At 39.9% G+C, this 25,500-nt stretch overlaps 1 protein-coding gene across 1 annotated transcript in view; it reads left to right on the plus strand.

Annotated features, from left to right (window-relative positions):
* Positions 1 to 19,386, plus strand: part of prlra (prolactin receptor a) — a 32,279-nt gene extending 12,893 nt beyond the window's left edge. Inside the window, exons 2-9 of the mRNA XM_052104161.1 lie at positions 3,927 to 4,020; positions 6,020 to 6,152; positions 7,201 to 7,370; positions 9,278 to 9,444; positions 11,181 to 11,322; positions 13,915 to 14,011; positions 15,045 to 15,114; positions 16,022 to 19,386. Coding sequence (XP_051960121.1) covers positions 3,954 to 4,020; positions 6,020 to 6,152; positions 7,201 to 7,370; positions 9,278 to 9,444; positions 11,181 to 11,322; positions 13,915 to 14,011; positions 15,045 to 15,114; positions 16,022 to 16,909 — 1,734 coding nt within the window. The 5' untranslated portion in view covers positions 3,927 to 3,953 and the 3' untranslated portion in view covers positions 16,910 to 19,386. The remainder of the gene's footprint in view (positions 1 to 3,926; positions 4,021 to 6,019; positions 6,153 to 7,200; positions 7,371 to 9,277; positions 9,445 to 11,180; positions 11,323 to 13,914; positions 14,012 to 15,044; positions 15,115 to 16,021) is intronic.
* Positions 19,387 to 25,500: the final 6,114 nt, after the last annotated feature.

The following is a 25,500-nucleotide window of genomic DNA, read 5'->3' on the forward strand; positions in this document are numbered from 1 at the left end:
CAGGTCATCCTGGAGTTAATAAGACCGATTCCACTCTTCAAACTCGATACTGGTGGTCCAACATGTTACAGGATATCAAGACTTTCATCCAAGGATGCATTCTCTGTGCCATGAACAAGAACCCTCGTCACTTACCCACTGGAAAACTCATGCCTCTGCCAGTCCCGCAACGACCTTGGTCGCACATTGGAGTCGACTTCGTCACTGACCTTCCTCCCTCAGACGAGAATACATGTATCCTGGTAACTATTGATCGTTTTTCCAAAGCTTACAAATTAATTCCCCTCAAGAACTTACCCACAGCCTTCGGGACTGCAGAGCTATTGATGGAACACGTCTTCCGGAATTTTGGCATCCCGGAGGATATTGTGTCAGACAGAGGGCCACAATTTATCTCCAAGGTGTGGCGAGCCTTCTTTGCACTAATGAATGTTACAGTGAGTTTAACATCAGGGTACCACCCACAAGCAAATGGTCAAGCGGAGCGAAAAATACAAGATGTCAGTCGTTTCCTTCGTACTTTCTGCCATTCGAATCAACATCTCTGGAGCCGATATCTCAGTATGGGCAGAGTATGCTCAAAACTCCCTTCGACAAACCTCCACGAATCTAACACCATTTCAATGTGTACTGGGTTATCAACCACCATTGTTTCCATGGTCCGGTGAGTCATCTGAAGTCCCCGCAGTTAACACTTGGTTCCAAAACAGTGAGAGGGTATGGAACCAAACTCATCATCATCTCCAACAAGCCTTGAACCGTCAACAACACTTCGCAGACATTCACCGCAGTAACACTCCCGAATATCAGCCTGGGCAACTGGTCAGGCTTTCGACCAGAGACATCCGTCTAAGACTCCCTTGTCGTAAACTAAGTCCGAGATACATTGGTCCATTCCCCGTTGTAAGACAACTTAACCCAGTCACCTACCAGCTCCGTTTACCAGCCCAATATCGCATCCACCCCTCAGTCCACGTCTCACTCTTGAAACCCCATCATCCACTTGTTCCTGTTCCCTCCACAGACCTAGTGCACGATGACAACTCCCCAGTACCTCCCATTGAAGCCGACCCCATCTATACTGTTAGAGAAATCCTGGACTCCCGACGTCGTAGGGGTCTACTCGAATATCTGGTAGACTGGGAAGACTATGGCCCAGAAGAGAGGTGTTGGGTACCTCGAAGGGACATCCTCGACCCCATGTTACTCACAGAATTCCACGAACTTCATCCTGAAAGGCCTGCTCCGCGACCCCGAGGTAGACCCCCACGACATCAAGGTACTAGGTCAGCTGGCTGGACTCTGGAGGGGGGTAATGTCAGAGATCAGTCAAGTTCATTGCAGTCCACCACTCAAAGATCACTCTCCCCAGAATTCTAAATCACAAACACCTGGTCATCACTTATCACCTCATCAGCCAACTCATAAAAACACTCACCTTGTATCCAGTCTTTGTCAAGCCTCCAACAGGAACAGACCATTTCTCCCTGAGTCCTGATATCTCCATCGATCCTGAAAACCTGAGTATTCCGTTTTCTTACCTGATTCATACTAACCCTATGCACTGTTGTTCTGCCATCTCCAGATCACTTATCCGATTCCTGAACCCTTGTCTGAGATCTGATCAAACCGGCCCGATTGCTCCTAGAAAAGAGAAGGAGTTAACGAACTGATACAGAGTGAATGTTCTACGATCCAAGTCATTTGGATTTCCAGTTGTTCTCCGTGCAACGAACTATCTTCACTAAACCAGCACCTGAAAAGTCAACTGATACTTACCTTTCACCTTCTATACTTGAATAAAACTATATTTGAATCACTTACCTCCGATCTCCTGGTCTCTACCCTGACAACTACAGGTTTAATGCATTTTAAAGGAATAGTTCACCCCAAAATGAAAATTCGGTCCAACATGCTGCACAACATCTCCACTTGTGGTCCACAGAAGAAAGAAAGTCATACAACATGACAGTATTTTATAACATAATTTTCATTGGGTTCGTATATTCTCATATTTTTTAAAAATCCCTTTAAACTGGCTACATGATCAAGTAATTCTCAAGCTAATAGTTTAATGTTATAAAATAAATTGTGTCATGGCTGGTGAGATGCATTCATATCCATTTAGTTGCCATTGGATTGTCTCAAAGCCATATTCTCAGTATAGGGCTTGCTTTTATTCAGTAAGTTCAGGTTTCTTTACATTACAAATAAGGTCAAGTTGGATGTACTGTAATTTACGTTTATTGGCAGATGCTTTAACCAAAGTAATTTAAACTGCATTCAAGCTACATATTTTATTATTTTGTGTGTTGCCTGAGAATCAAACCCATGATGTTTGCATTGCTACAGTAGCAATATGCTCTACCATTTAAACTACTCACAGGTCAGGTTGTGACCTCATGCAAAGACAATTTAGAAGATGTATAGTTCATGAAAGGTTCACAGAGCTGAAGATACAGTATTTCCATTTGTTTAAACTAATTTAGATCTCTCAAATCCCTCTAACAAGCTTGGTTTTTTGTTTGGCACTGTAAACACCAAGACAAAAATAAATCAATGAGTAGCAAAAACATGTTGCTTTCATAATCTTGATGCCAAAATAATTAATTAGAGATTTTGAGGTTAATGTAGCAGGGATTAAACGTTTAAGAGCTATTTAAAGGGATAGTTCACCCTCATGCCATCCCAGATGTGTAAGTCTTTCTTTATTCTGCTAAACGCAAACAAAGATTCTTAGAAAAATATCTCAGCTCTGTAGCTCCATACAATGCAAAGGATTGGTGGTCAGTTGTTTTGCTGCGTTTTTCTGTCAGATTTGCAAAAGTTTCGCTTGGAAAGTTTAGGCATTGACAGTCTGTTTTACGGTATGAGTAGAGTTGAGCAATCCTTTGTGGAACACGTACATGTCTTTATTTCTCATTGGCAGAAATATTACAGGAAAGAGCATTGAGTATAACATTAACCTCCAAGTCTGTCTACTTCATGTTGTAAATGTTCAGAAATGAACTATTAAACTAGCGGGAAAAACTCCCACACTAAAATATAGCGTTCTTTTACATGCTGAATTGGACATGTAAACCCTAGAAAATGGCAGTTTGATGACCACTATATTTGTTTAATTGGTAAGCGGTTTTACGGCTTATGTTTTATAGTACGCTACATTTGTACAATGGTTGCAAAACCTCATGAAATAGAGATGGTACCATTCGAGTTTGCACTTACAGATGACATTGGCACACTTTGATTCAGTAATGTGCGCTCTCACTTCTAGTTAAACGATGACTCAGGCAGTACTGTACATTACAGGGAAACTTGATGAGTAAGGCCTGAGTTGTTCCTGTTTGCGAAAATCAAACAGATCATAATTCATATTGTCCAGAGAATTCTGATGAGAAGCACACTAAACGGAGAAAGTGTCAAAAGTATGGATATGTGCACACATACATACATAAGATGAATAATGTTTATGCCCGATGGGTGACAAAGGAGACGTTTGCTTATTGTGAAACACCAATCTGGGACAGGTGCAATGTCTTCACTCTGATGGTACAGATAATACAATACAAACTGCCTAATTTTTTGCATAACACCTTGTTTGGGATGTTACCTTTTGGCTGAGCTGTTACCTTCGTGACTCACTCACTGCCAATAACGATATAACCTATATGCATCTATACGGCTTTTCTTTATACTTAACACAAGATTTATCAACACATACTTTAAATATGGCAATATTACAATAATAATGAATCTGTTCTACTTAATGATTAGTAAATCAGTTATGCATTTTTAATTTATATATACTTTAAACACATCACCTCAGTTTGTTCCCCATCTAATAAATAATTATTGGGATATTCATGCTCATGGGAATAATATTGCAAAATCTGTTTTTCTCCCTTGTCTCTCTTTTCTCTGAGCAGAACTGAGAAGTTTGCAAGCCATTAGGCATGATGAGAAACTCTGGGGACATGCTGATTTTGACATTTATTGCCACTTTAATATCACAAGCAGCAGGTGAGTAATCTCATGAACTCTATTACATGACAAGTTTATGTACAACTGGACTGATTCTGCTAATTATAAATATGGACATATCATCCATTCTTAAATTTGTTTATATTCTAAATATATGTCATTTTATATTATAAATGTTTAGTGTTATTTATTTAAATAAAAATGGAGTAAAGTACATTATAGCAATGTTTTTCAAAAACAATTGAATTTTGTCATTATTTACTCTAATTTTGTTCTCTGAAAAGTTGATATTCAGTAGAATGTTCTCACTGCCCTTTTCCATGCAACTGATGTGGACAGTTGAAAAAGAAAAACACTATAAAAATAGTTAATCTGTCTTCTATGCTGTATTCCAAGTACTCTACGATATGAAAGCTTTGTGCATTGTTGGGGGAGCTACTTTGAAACTGTAGATTGCTAAGCTACAAGCTAGTCATAACTAAGCATTTAAACTACAGTCAAGCAAGCTACTTTAAAAAATGTAATCAGTTACTCTACAAGTTACTAGCAAAAAATAACTTACTACATTGAATCTTTTTAAAGAAGAAAATATTAGTAAATATATAACAATTCGATTATACCATTTAATTATGGTGAAATTAAACAAATAGCATGACGACATTAAATTGAGCATGTACATTTATAATAAATGTTAACTAATAAAACTAGAAAACACCCTATTGTATGTTATTAAGTTGAAATATAGTGATAAAAGGTAGTAATTAACTAAATATTTCGCTTCAAAAAAAGAAGGCAAACTGAATCAAGTGACTCATTGTATTATTTATGTTAACTACAGTAGTTAATTTACATTTAGCATCTTAACTAACTGACTAAAATCAATTGAAGTTCCCAACACTTAATATAAGCTAATCATATATAAATGGACATATCTTAATTGTGTATTGCCCACACTACATGAGAAAGAGAGGGTGGTTTTAGGTGAGTGTATTTTCTGCCTCGGCTCCATCACTGAGTTCACAATATAACGTGACAAATGTACGATACTAGTAGCACCGCTACTCATTGGAACATGTAGCTTGTCAATGGAAAAGTAACACTTTTTTGAAATAAGCTGAGCTACTGTCACACTAATGAAAAATCTAGTTAGGTTAGTAGCATCGCTGGTTAGTAGCTCCTCAACACTGGCTTTGCGTTAGAAATAGACAAAAATGAAGTTGATTTTAAAGGGATAGTTCAACAGAAATGAGAATTCTCACATCATTTAATCACTTTGATGCCATCCCAGATGTGTATGACTTTCTTCTGCTGAACACGAGCAAAGATTCTTAGAAGAATATCTCAGCTCTGTAGATCCATGCAATGCAAGTCAATGGTGGCCAGAAATGTAAAGGTCCAAAAAGCATATAAAGGCAGCACAAAAGTAATCCATAAGACTGCAGTGGTTAAATCCATCTCTTCAGATGCTATATGATAGGTATGGGTAAGAAACAGATTCATATTTAAGTTATTTTTAACAAAAGAAATCTACATTTTCACTTTCACATTCTGAAAGTGGAAATTTGTGGTAAAAAAGGATTGAAATATTGATCTGTTTCTCACCCAAAGTGATTTCATTGCTTCAGAAGACATATTAAACCACTGGAGTCCTATGGATTACATTTATTCTGCCTTAATGTGATTTTTGGAGCTTCAAAGGTCTGGTCACCATTCACTTGCATTGAAAGGACCTTCAGAGCTGAGATATTCTTCTTGTGTTTAGCAGAAGAAAGAAAGTCATAGACATATGGGATGTCATAAAAGTGAGTAAATGATGAGAGAGACGTGAACGGGGTGAAATGATGACAGATTTTTTACTTTTTGGTAAACAGCACTACAGAGAAAAATCTCACAAAGCATTGATTAATTGAAGCTTACTCTTGGAGGAAGAGAGTGTGTATTAAAGTGTATCACTGTAACCAATTTTACAAACAGAAGAAATAGATAGTGGGAATGTCAACTTTACTTTAACAATAAATCGGTCACACTATTTCCACAGGTGTCAGCCCCCCAGGTAAGCCCAGGCTCACGAGCTGTCGCTCTCCAGAAAAGGAGACGTTTACCTGCTGGTGGGAGCCGGGAGATGATGGGGGCTTGCACACCACCTATGCCCTGTACTACCACCTCGAAAAGTCAGTCCCTCTTCTTCTACTTCCCTTTTCTAGAGATTAGAAGGACATTTTTTTATCTTGAGAAAGTAGACTTAAACTTTAAAGGTGAGGGGTGTTATTAAACAATCATTGTAAGATCCTGCATGTAAACTCACTACATTTTTCTTGCCCTTTTTCCTGTTTCGAGTGGTTTCAACCAGATTTTCTCTGCCATGCATTTCGCTTTCTCTCCTACTAAACAGATATGTGAAGTTATCAGAAAGTCATAGATGACTTAACCCCTCACACACGCACATGTGCCCACACACCCAGATAAACATAAACCACTTAGATTGTTCTGGTTACTATCATTTGATGAGAAAGATCTCTATCAGGTGAAGTGTTTTGTCAACATTACAGCTTTAAGATTCAGCAAGCGTGTACTGTACACAAACATATAAAACCTAAAACTGTGAAAAACAAGTTTACAGAGTTTTACTATTTCAGTCAAGACTAGAATGAGAAGTTACTGCATACATAAGAATGTAATATAATTTTGAAGCAACATGCCAAATTTGACAACCCCATGAAATGATTTGATGAACGCAAATTCCTTTTTCGTGTTGTTGACATATTTCCTATTGAAACAGGAAGTTGGGGCAGGACATGTTAAAGGACTTGTCCAATTTTTTTATAGCTCATAACCTCGCTGGCAGGTAGTATTAGGGCGGCATTCAAGGGCATATCATTGGACAAAATGTGTAAAAAATGACAATAAAATAACAAAAAGTGTCTTTGTGATGAGTCATCCATATTTTTGGTTCATTAAAAGCAATAATAAGCCTCAAAACTTTAAAGAAGTTAATTTCCCTCTGTAAAAATATACTGTTGTATACTGTTGTTAATTAATAATAGCTTTTAGTTAGAATTCAAGTGCACATTGTTTGTGGATGATCATGCATTTGAAAGTGATCTATAAGGAAACAAACCCATATTAGATTTAGAGAATGATTTGAATCTCACTTGTATGATTTCATTGCATTATTCTAATTAAAGCATGTACATCTCTGTTAATGTCTCTCGTACACAGCTCAGAGACGGTCTATGAGTGCCCGGATTATAAAACTGCAGGAGAGAACTCATGTTTCTTCAGCAAAAATGACACGTCTTTGTGGGTCAACTACAACATCACAGTGGTGGCCAACAACGCCCTGGGGAAGAACATTTCAGACCCCGTGGAGGTGGACGTGGTCTATATAGGTAAAACTTCCTCTCACATTTCCTCTTTTTTATGGAGTAACATGCTAATACGTTTCCATCAACAACTTGTTTGTTTTTCCAAGTACATCCTGTACTTTACCACCCCCTCCTTTATTGCCCCATAATAAAATTTTGTTTCTCTTTACCGGTCCTCCTCTTGCTTTCTCACTTACGTTTTGTCCTATTTGTCACTTGTTAATAAGTTAATTGCCACTTTCATGTTTGTTGCATATTTATTTAAGACAGAATCATTAACGACACACAATGCAAATTTTTTGCTCGTCTGCGCTCACTGTTGGGAAAGAATATTATTTTGATGTTTGGGTTGTAAAATATTACGTCTGGTCACATGTTTGTCTTGCATTATGCCAAAAGCCTTTTTTTTGTGTAATTGTTTACCAATCTAACAATTATGATTCAAAAGTAATTCTCATCGTTTATTTTTAGCAGCCGTTTAAGTTTTTCCAGTAGTTTGCCTTGTGTTTCTTTGATCTGTGTTTTTTGGTCTGCTCTTGCTCTTGCAGCCCAAGCCAGTGTTATCATTAACTCACATGTACCGCTATAACTGCAAGACTAAACTTTAACTAATGTTTTTTATTTATGCTGAAGGGGCGAAAGCCTCATTCACAACATGTAGCATGCTTTTTGGTCTTCATTTATTACCTTTTCAGTGAGTTTTGAAGTTAGTGTGCAAAGGTCACTTGGATTGACCTTATTACAAGGTGTTTGTCACCCATCATTTTATACCCACAAACTGGAAAAAAAAAAAAAATTCTGTGTAGCTGCAGAACAGACAGAGTGAGAAAGGAATAGTACATTCAAAACATTAAATTTGGTCAACATTTAATCACCCCCTATGTCGTTCCATGCCTGACTTTCTTTCATGGAAAACAATGTTAGATGATATTAGGCAGATATTCTGAGCTGCTCGTTTCCATACAATGAAAGCATATAGAGACCAGTGGCTGTCAAGCTTCAAAAAGGGCAAAAAGTCTTTATTTGCTATTATAGCACATTAGATGTGTGATAATGCAATTCTTCTTAAAGTCATGTGATACCTTTGTGTGAAGAACAGGCTAAAATTTAAGACATTATTCACTGAAAGTCATGCTTTCCACATAGATCTAAAATCTCATTCAGTGGATTGTCAATTGGCCCGTTTCTCACACAAAAGCTATTGAATGGCTTCAGACGACTCGGAATATAGCCCACACATTTAAGACTGCATGACCACTTTGAATGTGTTACATTCATACGAGTAGACAGAGAAGTAATTTTGAAGTAACTTTGATGCAGCAGAAATTGAAACAAACATTGTCATGTAAACATTTAGCTTTATTCTAAGCTAAAATGCTATTTGTAGCCGTTTTACATGCACCTGTTACCAGGCAAGATCATAGTTTTTTTAATAAAAAAAAATCAATGTTAGATAATTAATTTTTTCTCTCATAAGACCTTTGATATTAAGGCTAAAATCTTATTCTTGATGATAATTTTGTATTTTGTATTTTTTTTGTAAAACAAAAAAACAAACTTAAAATCCTTCAAACAAGATCAATTCCCTTTTTTGTATTTGCTTTATCTTATTTTAGAAGCAACACTTCATAAGATATTTAGGATTTTTCAGAGAATGTAAGTGAAAAAAATCTACCAGTCCTTAAGAAGTAATCCAAATTATTTAGATTACGTTACTGACCTTGAGTAATCAATTGGAATATGTTACAAAAAAATGTTTACTGCATATATTCTGTAATCTGTAGTGGAAAACATTTAAAAAGTAACCCTCCCAACCCTGCTCATAATCAACTAATATTGAGTACATAATGTACTCAAAAACATTTTAGTGTAGGCAGACTATTAAATCTTGTGTATTCGTGTAATTTCTTTCCTCTCCTGTCTTTCTACAGTTCAACCCAACACTCCAGAGAACGTCACCACTTTAGTGGTTCATGAGGACCAGGATCCATTTGTGAGAGTATCCTGGGAGAAACCACGAACCGCAGACACCCGTTCGGGTTGGATCACGCTAGTTTACCAACTACGAGTTAAACAAGAAAAAGATAAAGAATGGGAGGTGAGTTTAATAAATGAATCACTCCAGGCCATCTTGTTTTAGATCAAGATTAAAGATCAAACATTTGATTTTGTCAGAATACACAGCTACTTCTGAACAGCCAATTCATCAGTGGAGAAACAAGATTTTTGCCGGCAGAATGGTGTAGTTGAAGTATCTACCACCAGGGGCTAACTGCCCATGTTAACCAGCCAAATCTTGGCACCCTGGACTAGACAATATTGTCTGTTGTTACCCTATTTAGGCCAGGTATTTGGTTAGCTCCATCTAGATGAGTTCTATACCTAACTATAATGCAGTTCACCTTTCTCAGAGGGAGTGTATTTTCTTTGGTCTGCTTAACTAGTATAGCCAACAAACTAACCAGTGAGCTCCTAAATATTTCCAGACAGGCTAGAAAATAGTTAACAGTAGCAGTTGTTTGTTTGTGACTTTATCCAAGACATCTTGAATGAATGGAACTCTAAGGGCAAGTGGACAGCCAGTTGGCTAATGTGTCCATTAAATCAGCCGTTACACAAAGCAGGTTAATAATTGACTTTCCCAGTCTGGCTTTATGTCTTCACTAGTCCGCAGAAAACTGAGGGAGGCTACAAATAAAAAACACAGACCAGATCAAGCCAGATTTCTTCCCGAAAGCTGTTCTTTAATAACACACAGGCATGACCAGTAATGATTGCAACAGTTTAACAGAGTAACCTAAGAGCAATGCTATTGGTTCTTAGAACTGAGAACGTATATAACTGGTGATTATTGCTGATGTTGGAATTAAATTGTATTTTGTTTTACATATTAAAAGACCTAAGATACACTTTATTGTTAAACAAATAGAAGCAATACATTCAAGTAGTATAAATACTTCAAATGTATTTTAATATGTACACTCACCGACCACTTTATTAGGTACATCCGTACGCTTACATATTCATGCGATTATCTAATCAGGCAATCTTGTACGTAGCAATGCATAAAATCATGCAGATACAGGCCAGGACCTTCAGTTAATGTTAAAATCAACCATCAGAATGGGGAAATATTTTGATCTCAGTGATTTTGAGCATGACATGGTTTTTGGTGCCAGATGGGCTGATTTGGTGTCTATAAATATGAACATCTATTCATATTGATGATAGGTATTAAAAACACATTTAAAGTATTAAAGACATTTAAGTATTAATAATATGGTAAATACACTGTAGTATGAATTAAGTCTATTCATATTGATATACATTAGAGACACTTTTAAAGAATTAAAGATATGTATTACATTTAAGCAGTAGTATTACTTTAGATTCATTTTAATATGAATATAAAATCGGTTCATATTGATAGATTTAATAGACACTAATGTTTTTAAGTATTAAATGTCAATAATATTAATACTTTAAATCAATTTTGATGTGAATTTACTGTCTAATTTAAAACTGTAGGCAAACTATATTGATATTAGAGACCTATTGCAATATGCAACAAAGAATTGTTTGTTACTTGGATGTATTTTTGGGTTTATTTAACATTTTATATATTATTTACATTCACTGCTTAACATATCGTTGAATGTACATTCAAATATTTAGAAGTGTCACAAAGCTTTAATTCAAATATTTTCACGTATATATTCGTAGTGTTTGTTAGTCATTTTTTTATTACAATTATTAAAAGTCTTAACTTTTAATGTTTTTGCAATGCTGCATTGGAAACTTACACACAATTTGGTTGTGTGTGTGTGTGTGTAGAAATATGATGCTGGCATGCAGAAGTACTATAACGTGTTCAGTCTTCACCCCGGTAAAGAATACATGATGCAAGTGCGATGTAAACCTGATCATGGGTTCTGGAGTGAGTGGACTCAAACCACCTACGTCAAAATGCCCGACTGTAAGTCACCATGTTCATTATTTACAGTAAACATGCTTACATTAAAGAAATACTTCCAATCCTGTGTTCCAATCCAAAGGTGCACCAAGTAATTATTTCCATTTAAAAATAGGATATGTCTACAAGACATAAATGATCAAAAACTTTTGCTTTTGTTTGAAGCTGGTGGTGAATAAAGACCCCTGTCGTATTGACCAGGAAAAAAAAATGTACTTAGGACCTTAAGTTTATCATATCACATGTATCTGTTATGTAGATGTGTATAGTATATGTATTCGATTTTCAGACGCATTTCCATACATGATCTTTCACAAGTTTATGCTTAATATTGTGTAATATGTGAGGACATGTAAATGCCTTAAATGACGTTCCTTTAACGTGGTAAGGTCATAAATGGTTTAAGCAACAACCAATCGGCACTGGCAGATTTTTGCCCATTACAACCATTTCGCTTTGCATGTAAACACTTTCACCCTCGTTCTTACTGTTTGATGTCAAAAGTAGAGAACAGCCGATGATCAAGTCTCATGTAAAGTGGTTTTCTTTCACTGTCAGGTTTTTAAATCAGCTAATTTGAGGTAGTTTTCATATTATTGGAGTGCATGTAAAACGCACTCATTGTGGATGTTGTACATCCTAAAGACCATATATAGCAGGGGTGGGCAACTATTTTGGTTAAGGGGCCACATCAGGCTTTAAGTAGTGCATAGGGGGCCACATTGTATTCCTTTTGAGATACAATATTCTGCATTGATTTGTTTTTTGTATCTTTTAACAGAAATAGTTGTGTACTCAATTTTCTGAAGTGTATCTGTGGCAAATGGGACTTTTCTGCAATTGCCTAAAGTATTGTATTGCTCTACGAAGATAGATGCTTTTCTATCAGGCATTAAAAAACTGAAGAAAGGCTGAGCTTATAAATTTATTTCACCATCTCTACTTCCCTGTTCATTTATTATTCAATTTAAAAATCTCTCCATCAGGGGTCTGTTTTAATAGATTAAAAAAAAAAATTATTTATAGAACTTTTAATGTTTGTCGCAAAGCGGGCGAGTTTACGTTCCTGTTTACATGCTAAAAGAGTCATGATGCAGGTCTCCTGGATGGTTTGACTTTTAGCATACAACTGAATAACACCGGCTGCATGACTATGATAAATAATTACTGGAGTTAGATTAACATACAGGTGTGAAGGGACTTCAACGTTTCTAAATTGCACAAATAAAAAATACATATACATATTCGACTTTTGCTTGCATGTCAATGATGCCGAGATCTACTTTTATATTGAAGTTAATCAATTGCAGGTTTACCTGCAAAGTAGCATCAAACATCACAAGCAGCCTCATGAATGGACACAGAGTAGCCGTATAACACTTTTCCTTGAGCAGAATATTGCCCTACAGATCACCAAGTTTGTTCAAAGGGGAAAGCGAGAGATAGAAAAAGCGCACTCGCATGTATGGTTGCCAGATTGCACAAAATAAGTCTTACATTAGGCAGAATATTTCCAATTTGCGCAAATATAAATCTCATGTTGCGTCTCTTATCTGGCAACCCTGAGCATGTTAAACACTTGTGGAGATGCGTTAGGTCCCAATGCAAGTTAACTGAAATATCCAATGAAAAAAAAAACGCTTTTACGATAAATGAGCCGCGGGCCACATTAAACCATGTGTAGGGCCTGATTCGGCCCACGGGCTGTATGTTTCCCATGTCTGTTATATATGGAACATAAAGATACCCCCAAAAGTTACACACCAACATGTGACAAATGTGTATCAGGCCTGATAGAAAAGGGAAAAAAAACCCAGTAACTTCTGTAAAACATTTCCCCCCACTACAGGTCTTCTTTGAGACATCACAAATATGAGAAACTACACCGCTATTGTTCAGTAGGTTGAAGTGTACTTGAAAACTGTTAAATTATCATCACATCACAGCCAGAGAGCTTTTTTAAGACTACAGATTGCCCACTGAGCCTGTGAACAAATCTGTCAGTTCTGCATATATAACTAACAGCACAGACAATTCTAGAGGGAATTGCCAACAAACCTCCAGTCTCTCCAGGGACTCGATGACCTCAACTTCCCCTGGCTAGCACAGCCTCAGCCAGGCATGTTTTTTTTCATGCTTCAACCCTGGCTGGGCCTCAGGTGCCCTGGAGCTCTGTGGAAACTCCAACAGCATCAGCAAGCATGAAATAGAGCAAAATGTGTCAGAGATCATCAGCCCGGTTTCCATCTCACAGCATTTCCAAACTTGTTTATTGCAAGAACGTTTTTTTTGTTTGTTTGTTTTTTTAAGTGAAGTGTCTCCTAACAGAATTGCAAAAAATATAATAAAATAAAAATTACAGAAAAATCTTCCCATCTACCATTGGTTGTACAAACAGCTATTACTGTCCCAAACTCATATGATTGCTTGTGCCAATATAACTAATAGTAAGTCTTTCACATTGTTTTTTTTTATCATGTGCTATTGTGATTAGATTGCTTGTAATTAAAATACAAATTGCAGTGGATTAAGTGTTACATGCATAATTGTACTGTATTCATCACATTTTGCTGTCCCTCTGTTTGTGCTCTGTAGATATAGCCAGAGAGCGCTCACTGTGGATCATGATCACCATTTTCTCTGTCTTCATTGTCATTATCCTTACCTGGACCCTGAATATGAAGAGAAACAGGTGCGTGTTTCATGCGAGCCTGAAACATTTACATCTCTGACCCTTTATTTAATTGTATATTTTACTGTAAAATAACATATATACATATATATTAATATATTTAATTTAATTATTTTTTATATTAATATATTTAATTTAATTATTATTTTATCATATTATTTACATCTCTGATGCATTTATTTTATTAATATTTTTAATAAATATATTTACATTCTTGATTTGATAAACATCTCTGATCCCTTTATTATTTTCATTTAGTAATGCATATTGACATACTGTATATAAATACATTTTAATTTACTTTTAATGTGTAATTTTTTTATGTTGTGCCACAATACTGTGCATTTAATTTATTAATTTTATTGTTCTTTATTAAGTATTGGCACTCATACTTAAGATTTAATTGCCATTAGGAGGACTGGTCCAGATTTTGCAGTACCTTAAATTACCCTAAACGTAGCTTTAACGCCAGTTTCTCTCAGCACAGATTTAAATAGACAAAAATATACTAATTGCATTGTCAAAAAAACATCTGTATAATACAAGGATGAATGGGATCCAAAATTAATCTCATAATCCTATCGGGATGGGTGGAACCCTTTGTTCCCTCTTCCAGATGAGACCATATAATACGGTCAGACGTGAAACACACATTACTTTACTAGCTGTGCAATGACAAATAAATGAATGCAAATTACTGTAACAACTAACTACTCAACCTTAATGGAAAACTAGGTACAATTAAGTAAGCACTTAATGGGATAATTCACCCAAATATGTCATGTTGTTCCAAACACGCATGTCTTTCGTCATACGTTTAGGCAGATTGTTAGCCTCAGTCACGGTTGACTTTCATTATATGGAAAAAAATGCAATAAAACTGATTGGTGACTGAGGATAACATTCTGCATCTCCTTTTGTGTCCCACAGAGGAGAGAAAGTTATGTTTTGGAAAAATTTGTGGAATGATGTATTTTAATGATGTATATCAACTTTTAACATCACATTGAAATGTTTTTTTATTTGTGTTCAGTGTGAAGCTGTGTTTGCTGCCTCCTGTGCCTGAACCGAAAATCAAAGGATTCGACAAACAGCTGCTAAAGGTAATAACAAGATTGTTTGCTCATGCGCCATGGCAATTTCTTAGGCCTATTTTTAAGGTGTTTGTTCAAATCCCTAAACCTAAGTATGAATAATATATTAAGAAAATGTGATGCTTGGCTTAGAAAGCACCACTAATATCTGCATTTAAAGTATTGTTACATTACCCTAGCAAGTAATTTTCCACAGCACCAAATACATCAGAAGACAAGCTAGAACGATTCTTATACACCTTAAAGCATCTTACAAGTTCATCAGCCCTGCATTGGGCAATATTCATGCATGATCATGATTATTATTATTATTATTATTATTATTATTATTATTATCTATGTCTTGTTGCTGTTTTGTATTGTTGTGAATTGGAAGCTCCTGTCACTAAGACAAATTCCTTGCATGTGTTTGTGTACGCACACATGGCAATAAAGCTGATTCTGATCTGAAATAAATTTCTTGAAAGGTTTTACCATCATTTTTATCATCCTCTTTGTTCGTGCCCAGTTTTTAATTGCACTTATGAGCAGGGACGGATTATGACTTGCCAATCATCTCCAATTATCGTTTTCAGGGCCAAAGATTGTTGGGGGGTTGGGTGTTGTTTTCATTGTTGATCAAACTGGATTGTGCAATCTTAAAGCCCAGGGCCTCCCCCCGGGCAGTCAAGGGCCCCTGGGCACTGGCCCTATTGGACCGGTCGGTAATCCATCCCTGCTTATGAGGCACTTCAAGATATGTTTCTCTGCAAATTATTACAACGATTGTCTTTGATCATCTTCATTCTCCATCATACACAAAATGTACTTACATACTGTATGTGTTAACTGTGTAATGAAAAATGCTTTTTAGTGTTTCATGAACTTTTTAAATTGTCTCTAAAATGGCTTCACATCACACTTCCTTTCTCTACAGAGCGGGAAGTCAGAGGAAGTTTTCAATGCTCTAGTCATACAGGGTTTCCCACCAACCACCGATTATGACGACTTGTTGGTAGAGTATCTTGAGGTCTATGACAACGAGGAACAGGAGTTGGTGCTGGATGGAAAAGATGTATCAGAAGGCATAAAGTCCAAAAGCCCATCGGACAGCGACTCCGGCCGGGGCAGCTGTGACAGTCGCACACTGCTTCTGGAGAAATGCATAGAGGGACGGAAATTAGCCAGAACTGACCAGCAGCAGTACAGTCAGCATGGAGAAACAAGCTGGGCATCTATGGAGAGCAGTGAAAGCCAGGATCCCGAACCTGGTTCTCCGGAATCAGTCGATGGATGCGTCAAGACATGGCCCATTGTGTTCTCCTACCACCAGCTCCAACATCAAGACATCCTACCACATGAAAGCCATTTCAGCAAGCCACCCTGCCGACATTCCCAAAGCTACAACCAATTCAATCTGGACAGCAATGAACACAAGGTGGAAACTCAGGCTGCTAGCATATCGCCATCTCATTCCTTGGAATATGTTGAGGTACAGAGGGTGAACCCGGAGTATATGCTCCTCCTAAGGCCTATTTCCGACCAGAACCGTGAACTTGAGAGATCTGATCGCACTGGGGAGGACTACAGCAAGGTCAAACAGGTGACATCAAACAATATGCTATTATTGCAGAGAGAAATGTCTCCTCAATGCCTGGACGATTACAGTCAGGATTTTGACAGCCAGGCAGATCAATGCTTAACTCAACAACAGCTTCACTCTTGCAAACCTGGCATCCTCCAATCACACAGTCTGCCACAGGAGGGAATGAGGCTGATGGGAAATGGTTATGTAGACTCAACAATCTTGATGCCGTCCTACTAGCACATAACCGTCCAATGACCCGAATGCGACAAAAACAATAAGCTGACCATGAAATTCAAAACTCTTGAGATTTTCATGTCCAACAGCAGACTGACAACAAGCTCATACCAAGTCCTCAAAGAAGCGCTTTGCTCCCTTCCAGCTCTCGAGGTTTAATCATTTGTTTTTATATTAATACTTATTATATTTACCTTTAAGAGATTAGATAACACTTATAGAGCATAAAGAGTGGTCTTGTTTGAGATCTGGGCAAGTCTTTGTCCTGTAAACATTTTTGTGTTGAAAACACTGTTAGAAAGCTGTGATATGCGATCACTGTGAAAATTACCTCCACGTTCTTCTATCTGTGGGTTTATCATATACAAAACCAAACGAAGCCACCAGTTTAGTTTTAGTTTTACAGATGTACTTTGATGTGGAAATGGCACTTAATACACCACATTTTTGCTTTCTTTTTAGATGTGAAATCGTGTTTCACTTAGAAATATTATTCTATATTATATTATTACAGAAGTAAAATGGCTTGCAAGTACAGTTTCATGTTGTCTTATTTAATGTTATGAGATTTGAAAACTTAGCACTTAGCATAGTTGCGCTCAGCAATCCACTATGCATTATGTTATTGTAAATTTATTGTTCATCATGGCACTGTTACGTGATTGAAACCACAGTTTTTTTTTAAATAAGATTTTTCACTCGTAGACTAAAACAGCGGTCAGTTGCTATAATGTACATGGACTATTATATATACATTTATGTTGAGTATTGACAAAACGTACTCCCAGAATCATGTTTATGCTTGTTGGGGTTCAATATCAAACAAGTCACTCCGTATTTAAACCCATTTTTACGCATAATTACAAATACCTGAAGACAAGAGAGCATTCTTTGCCGTCCAAGTTGGTTTAATCCTATTGTAATCCTAATGTTATTCATTTTGTTAAACAAATTTCAGTCCATTTCTAAAACATCGTGTAATCTCAGCCATACAGTCTAAAATATGTCTTTATGTATTAATGTTACACTAATGCAAAAGTGAATACATGAAAAAGGATTTGAACTGATTGTAAACTTGTAATTTTAGAGAATTTGCCTTTAAGATATACAACTCTCAGGTGAAGGTAAACTCACTTAAACACTCCTGCTGAATGTGTAGTGTGTTTTATAAATGTTTGAGCACAAAAGCACAACCAGTGAAAAATGAAAAATTATGAACTGCCGGCATAATATTAATACAACGTTTCCCAAATATGCTACAGTCTGTTATCACTGTCAATTCTCAAACGTGTGAGGTTAAGTGTGTGTGTATGTGTGCTTTCATATATAATGTTATCCCTATGAGAATCTATTTTTCCAAATCTATACATTACATTTTTCGATTTGTATATTCTATTGCCAGAGGTGTTAGGTAGATTATGTATTATGTATAAAATACACTTCATGTTTTTTATGTTTGACAGGAAAACAAGAGAAAATGTTTATAGAAAATAGAAAATTCAAGGGATAGCATACAGTATATACTTTCATCCAAAAACAACCACATAGTTATTATAAAATTAAGACTCCTTAGCCATGAAAAATGAGTTACACTGAGACAAATTGATGAATATTTAGCCTTTCCCAGTGCAAAAATCAACCTCTGACCCACACATGTGGCCTTATATTATGCATAAATCTCTAAGGAAAGAGGACCAGAATGTATTTTTGGAAGTGATTTACTAAAGATGTATTTATGTCTACATTTAGTTACATTTACATATAATTCTGAAAATACAAAGGATTAAACTGTTTTGAATAACATGTTATAGTGCATGTAACCTATAGATAATTAAACTTTTTTTTTAGAATTTTTTTTTTTTTTTTAGATTTGCCTAAGCCATACATGCATCATCCTACATTAACTGTTGATTTTTGAATAATGTGACATTTTATGATTTCTGTTTTGTTCACCATTCATAAATGATATCTCCATGCACAATCATTCTGAATAGATAAAGAAAGGCATCATATTTCTTATGCAAAAATACTATGTTATACAACTTTTTTAAATCGTTTTACATCTAATGCAACAGCAAATCAGCAAATGTACTGTATGTATGTGCATAACAATATCTAATTTAAGACGACACCTGGGAATGGTTTGTAATGATACATTGGAATGTATGAACCCAAGAGAAAGTTCAGAATGTGAGGTCTGAGATTTTGACTCTGATGTTTAAATCTTTCCTACTGAAATCACTTTGAATCTCATTCTACCGAACCTTAAATAAGTCTGTTGCATTTAACAATGCTCAAATTGTTGATACACAAAATGGCATTTGTTATACACTAAGAATGAAATGTATGTTCAAATAATGCATCACTGATGGTGCTGAAATTACATGTGATGTTAACTTATTACTTCATGTACATCAATTGAAATGCAATTTGTGTAATACATCCTTATTGTGTTATGCTTTTCCATAATAAACTGTTAGTGGACATTAAATTAATGTAATCTTCACTTCATTAAAGCTATAATTTGAGTGCGGAAGATGTCAGGTTAATTAAAATTAATATTATTTTTGAATGATATATAATTTTACATATCTAATATTTTAGATATTTATGTTGGTGCATTTTTTAAAATAGGCAATTTAAGGGGACTTCAGAAAAAAAAATTATACAAAATTCATCCAAACATCATACATGCATGTTTAAGACCTATATTAATTGAGAGATCTCTATACTTTAAAAAATCTATTTTTATTAGGAAAAAATGTTTTTCTTATACAATGTAGTGTCAACAAATTAATTTCACACATCAGTGGTCTCCTATTGGAAAAAGTTTGGAAAAATTAGCTTTTGCATAATTTGGGAGAATTTTTATTGGGGAAAATATAAAAAACTTCACTTTTATACAGAATAGTGTCAACAAAATCAGTTCACACATAAGTGATCTACTGCTGGTTATAGTACAACACTTAGTTTGGAAAAATTTGTTTTTCCATAATTTTGGTGAATTGTTATTAGGAACAGATATTCAATATCTTCACTCTTATACAATTTAGTGTCACCCAGTTAATTTCACACATCAGTGGTCTCCTGTTGGTTATACTACAACACTCAGTTCCGAAAAATATCCTTTTGCATAATTTGTGGGAATTTTTATTGGGAAAAATATTCAATAACTTTAATCATATGCAGTGTAGTGTCACCAAAATCGCTTCACTCATCAATGGTCTACTGCTGGTTATACTACAACACTTAATTTGGAAAAAATAGTTCTCTTACGAGAGGTTCTCTCATATTGCGTAAGCTAGCTTGCTACAGGAAAGATTCATCTTTTCTGAGATATTGAAGCCAAAAAATTATCCTTAATTTTGTATCCATTGTCAACGCAGTGCAGCAGCTGCATACCTAGAGCGGGCTAGCTAGCGAGCTCATTGGTTGCTCTGCGGCAACTGCTGCAGCCTATAGACGAACTTGAGTGAACTCGCGTCCAATGACAGGCGCCCGCGCCGTCACTGTATCAAAGCCCGCCAGAATGGGCGTGGCTAGAGTGCATATAAGCGTAAGTTCGTACGCTGGAACCCTGATTTTCATCTATTCAGCGAAGCTCTTCGCATCTCTGAACTGCAGAAGCCGCGTCGCCGTTCGAGGGGCATCTAGCAAGCTTGGACAGCGCTCGAAGAAGCCGGCCGTCTTCGCCACCTTCAGCCATCCTGCGAGCTACGCCATCCGGCGACGTATCCTTTTTAGAGCAAGCTAGTTCCTCAGCGAACTTCACAAAAAGAGCAACGAGCGTCTTTTTAAAGATGCCTCGCACCACCTGCGCCTCATGCCGTGCCCCTCTCAGCGCCAGAGACCGCCACCTCATCTGCGCTCTCTGCCTGGGATTGGAACATGCAGAGCTCGCCCTCGCTGACCGCGGATGTGACCTCTTTCTTCAGAGCCATCGCCGTGCGGCGCCCGTGGCCCGGGCCGCTCCCTTCCTGCCGTAACTCCACGCCGAGCTCTCTAAATCGTGGAACGCACCTCTCTCGGCCAGGAACCGATCCCATGTCTCCACCTCTCTCGCTTCGGTGGACGGTGCCACCGAGAGGGGCTACTCTTCCATCCCCCCGGTCGAGGATTCGGTAGCAGCACACCTTTGCCCGCCCTCCGCGAGATGGCGGTCTAAGCCAGTACTCCCGTCTAAGGCCTGCAGAACTACTTCCGCCTGTGCTGGCCGCGCCTATGCCGCCGCCGGCCAAGCCGCATCTGCTCTGCATTCCATGGCCGTTTTACAGATCCTCCAAGCGGACCTCCTTCGAGAGTGGGATGAGAAAGGCAGGCACCCAGAGGCTGTTTCAGATCTAAGGAGCTGACGGATCTCTCCCTTCGCGCCACCAAAGCTGCAGCTCAAGCCCTAGGGAAGTGCATGGCCACGCTGACTGTGACCGAGAGACACCTATGGCTAATGCTAGCCGACATGGGAGAAGCTGAACGCTCCATGTTCCTCAACGTGCCGCTCTCTCTGTCCGGTCTCTTTGGTTCCGCGGTGAGTGGCATTGTTGACCGTTTCTCGGAAGTCCAGAAAGCCACCCAAGCCATGAATCTCTTCCTGCCTTGTCGCGCTAGCTCCTCTGCAGGCCACTCACGTGACCAGCCTCCTGCACGAGCCTCTTCACAGCGCCCAGCTCAGCAAAGCCAGACTTCTCAACGTCGACAGGGCGGCCGCCTCTAGAACGCAGCCAGACAGCCGCCGCAGACCGCCGCCTCGCGGGCCTCAGCCTAAGATTGCGCTTGAAACCTGAGCAACCGAAGTCCTCCTAGCTTTGTTGAGGAAACGACGGATCAGTCCCGCCGGCCGGACCACCGCCAAAGCTTCGCCCCTGTCAGTCCCCTTCTCTCAGGCTACTGCAGTGGTGGATTCAGCAGCCAACAAGCCGGTGATACTGCCCGCTTGCCTGCACTCAAATGCCGCTTTCACGGCTAACTCAAAGAAATCTTGTAAAAGCAAACATGCCTTATGTGTAGAAAATGTGCCCACAATCCAGTGTTCACCCCTACACACAAGCATTACACTTCCCGTGTCCCTATCAGAGCCCACTCACATAAAGCGGGCACAGCCAGCTCGAGTGTTAGAGTCAATAAACGCACCTACCTAATCCGTGCAGCGCCCTTCTCTGCCCGCTCTGTCACACGGCCAGCAAACACCTCTCTGTATGTAAGTCCCATGCCCGCGGACTATGCTTGCACGATCACTTCACAGATGTGACTCTTTCCCCATTCACCTCAATCGGAAGTCACTCACAGAACAGCCTGTCCCTGCCGTCTGCGAAGCAGTCATGCATAAGCACAGTAAGCTGCTCACACATTCTGTTCAGCTCGCTGTGTGCGGCAATCAGGGCTGACTTGGCCATTCACCCTCTAGCGCTACGCTTCAAAGTGTGGAAAGCTATCCCAGGGATATCCAAATGGGTGTTAAGCACAATAAAACAGGGCTATTTGCTACAGTTCGATCGCTGCCCTCCCCGCCTCAGAGCGCTGCTCGAACTACTGTGAACACGGAAGCAGCCTGCATGCTTCGCTCAGAAATAGCAAACCTTCTGTGCAAAAGGGCCATAGAGAGAGTACCACCTTCTCTGAGCGAAGTCGGGTTTTACAGCCGCTATTTTCTTGTCCCCAAGAAAGACGGCGGCCTCAGACCAATATTAGATCTCAGGGTTTTGAACAAGGTGCTCGCAAAAAGACCGCTCAAAATGCTTACAATCAGGAAACTCCTCGCATGATGCGCCAGGGGACTGGTTTATTTCTCTCGATCTGAAAGATGCCTACTTTCAGATTCAGATAAATCCCGCCACAGGCCATTCTTGAGATTCGCCGACGGCCAGGTTTATCAATACACCGCCCTTCCGCTCGCCTGTCTTTAGCACCTCGCACTTTCACGGCTGCATGGATGCGGCGCCGCACTCCCGCGGAGTCAGGGCTTGCGAATTCTGAACTATTTGGACGATTGGCTGATTTGGCACAGTCACATACGGAGCTTCTGTCTCACAGGACAGTTCTCATCAGTCATCTGAACAGTTTGGGTCTTGCAGTCAATTGGACCAAGAGCTCACTACAGCCCAGTCAGGCAATTTCCTTCCTTGGAATAGAACTAGACTCCATGGCGATGACGGCTCGCTTATCTACACAGCCAGGCCGTGTTCAGCTTAACTAGCTGCGCCCTTTCAGATGAACAGCCTCACGCCTCTGAAAAAATTTCAGAGAATGCTAGGTTACATGGCCTCAGCCGCAGCAGTACTTCAGCTGGGTTTACTGTGCATGCCCGCTTCAGCATTGGCTAAACACCAGCGCTCGCCGGCTTGGGCCATGGGTCGCCAGCCGATCAGAGTGACTCAGACCTGTATCTCAGCTCTGCAGCCCTGGGCAGTGGCCGAATGGTATCAGCGGGAGTGACGATGGGAGCTGTATCTCGCCGAAAGTCATCTCGACAGACGGCCCAACACGGGTTGGGGCCGCCCGCGAGGGCTCTCCGGCTTTTGGCCTATGGTCAGTTCAGGAAAAGCTCCTTCACATAAATTGTCTGGAATGATAGCGGTCGGAGTACGCCGCGGCGCTTCCTCCCGGTCATTCAGGGTCACCACGCCCTGGTCCGCTCGACAACAGATCTGTGGTATCCTATCTAAACCGCCAGGGCGTGTCAGATCCAGGAACCTCTTCCATCTGACAAAACGCATACTGAATTGGTCCCAGTGCCACCTGCGCTCGCTGAGGGCGACGCGACGTGCCAGGCCACCTGAACGACGGCCCAGACAGACTGTCCAGAGACAATATTTCCCCAGGGAATGTCCCTGCACGCTCAAACAGTCCAGAAGTTATGGAGCATATTCGGCAGAGCAGAGATAGACCTCTTTAGCGCCAGAAGAGAACTCTCACTGCCCAGTATTTTTCTCGAAGCGAGGACGCGCTGGCCCAGGAATGGCCCAACCGCCCGCTGTACGCCTTCCCTCCTGTCTCGCTATTGCCACAGGTAATGCAGAGGATCAGGGAAACGTGTCACTCGGTGCTCCTCATAGCCCCGCGCTGGGAGAATCAGACATGGTTCCCGGAGCTTACGCAGCTATCACTGATAGCCCTGTGGCCCATTCCAGTGAGAACAGATCTCCTCTCTCAAGCTTGCGGCACGATCTGGCATCCCCACCCAGAGCGCTGGGCGCTGCACGCGTGGGTGATCAACGACTACCCGTCGCTTTGCCAGAAGGAGTAATAAACACTATCATACACGCTAGAGCCCCTTCCACGAGAAGACTCTATGCGTCCAAATGGTCTGTGTTTTCAAAATGGTGCACCGACAGAGACCTCGACCCACGGACATGTGGGGTGTCGTCACTGCTCGTGTTTTTACAAGAGCTGCTGGATAAGGGCAGATCCCCATCCACGCTCAAAGTGTACGAGGCGGCCGTCACGGCGTTCGCTGAACCCCTGCACGGCCAGTCACTGGGAAAAAACGAGCTGGTCATCCGCTTCCTCAGGGGAGCTAGAAGGATGAACCCCCCGTGCCCCCCATCGGTTCCTATATGGGATCTTTCCGTAGTTCTCGAAGCTATGAAAGCCCCCCCCTTTCGAACCGCTTCAATCCGTGGATTTGAAATACCTTTCACTCAAAACCGTTTTTCTAACTGCCCTGTCATCAGTTAAACATGTGGGAGACCTTCACGCGCTGTCTGTCAGCGCTGCGTGTCTTGAGTTTGGACCAAATGACTCCAAGGTCATTTTAAAGCCTAGACACGGCTATGTCCCCAAGGTGATCGGTACTTCTTTCAGAGTACAAATCATTTCCCTATCGGCGCTGCCAGCATCCGATAGCGAACGCGACGCCAATCTCCTTTGCCCAGTCAGAGCACTGAGATTGTATACTGCGCTCTCCGCCTCTTTCAGACGCTCTGAGCAGCTTTTCGCTTCGCTCGAGGGCGCACCAAGGGTTTCGCCGTCGAAACAGACACTGTCTAGATGGATAGTGGACGCTATTGCTGCCGCGTACGGCGTCAAAAGACCTACCATGCCCGTTAGGCATTAGGGCTCACTCCACTAGAGGCATGGCCTCCTCGTGGGCATGGTCCAGCGGGATTTCCATTCACGACATATGTGTGGCAGCGGGCTGGGCTTCCCTCCACCTTTGTCAGATTTTACAATCTGGAAGTGCCCGCCCTGCAGGCAAAACTACTAGCGGTTTAATACGCTACAGCTCCCCTGGTGAGCTGCACTGACGGGACACATTCCACACAGACCGGCACCGCCGCTCTGTCTTTCCCTTCCCACTATGTGCTTATGTATTACACACACACTGGCCCGCACTCTTGCCGGCCAAATATTATTCCCCACTCACAAGGGCTCCCCGGGTCCCCCACCCCGGGGCTCATGCAGTGGATGCTTGAGCGCACGGCGTTGACAATGGGTTCCTGTAGCGTAAGCTAGCTTACGCAATACTGAGAGAACCTCTCGTGAAGAGAACGAATCGGTTACCTAACGTAACCTCGGTTCTCTCTAGATGAGGGAACGAGTATTGCGTAGCAGGCCGTGCTTCGCGCCACCGAGCGATTTTCGCTTCATTCAATAAAAAC

Source organism: Xyrauchen texanus, chromosome 34, assembly GCF_025860055.1.
Source record: "Xyrauchen texanus isolate HMW12.3.18 chromosome 34, RBS_HiC_50CHRs, whole genome shotgun sequence".
Lineage (NCBI taxonomy): Eukaryota > Metazoa > Chordata > Actinopteri > Cypriniformes > Catostomidae > Xyrauchen > Xyrauchen texanus.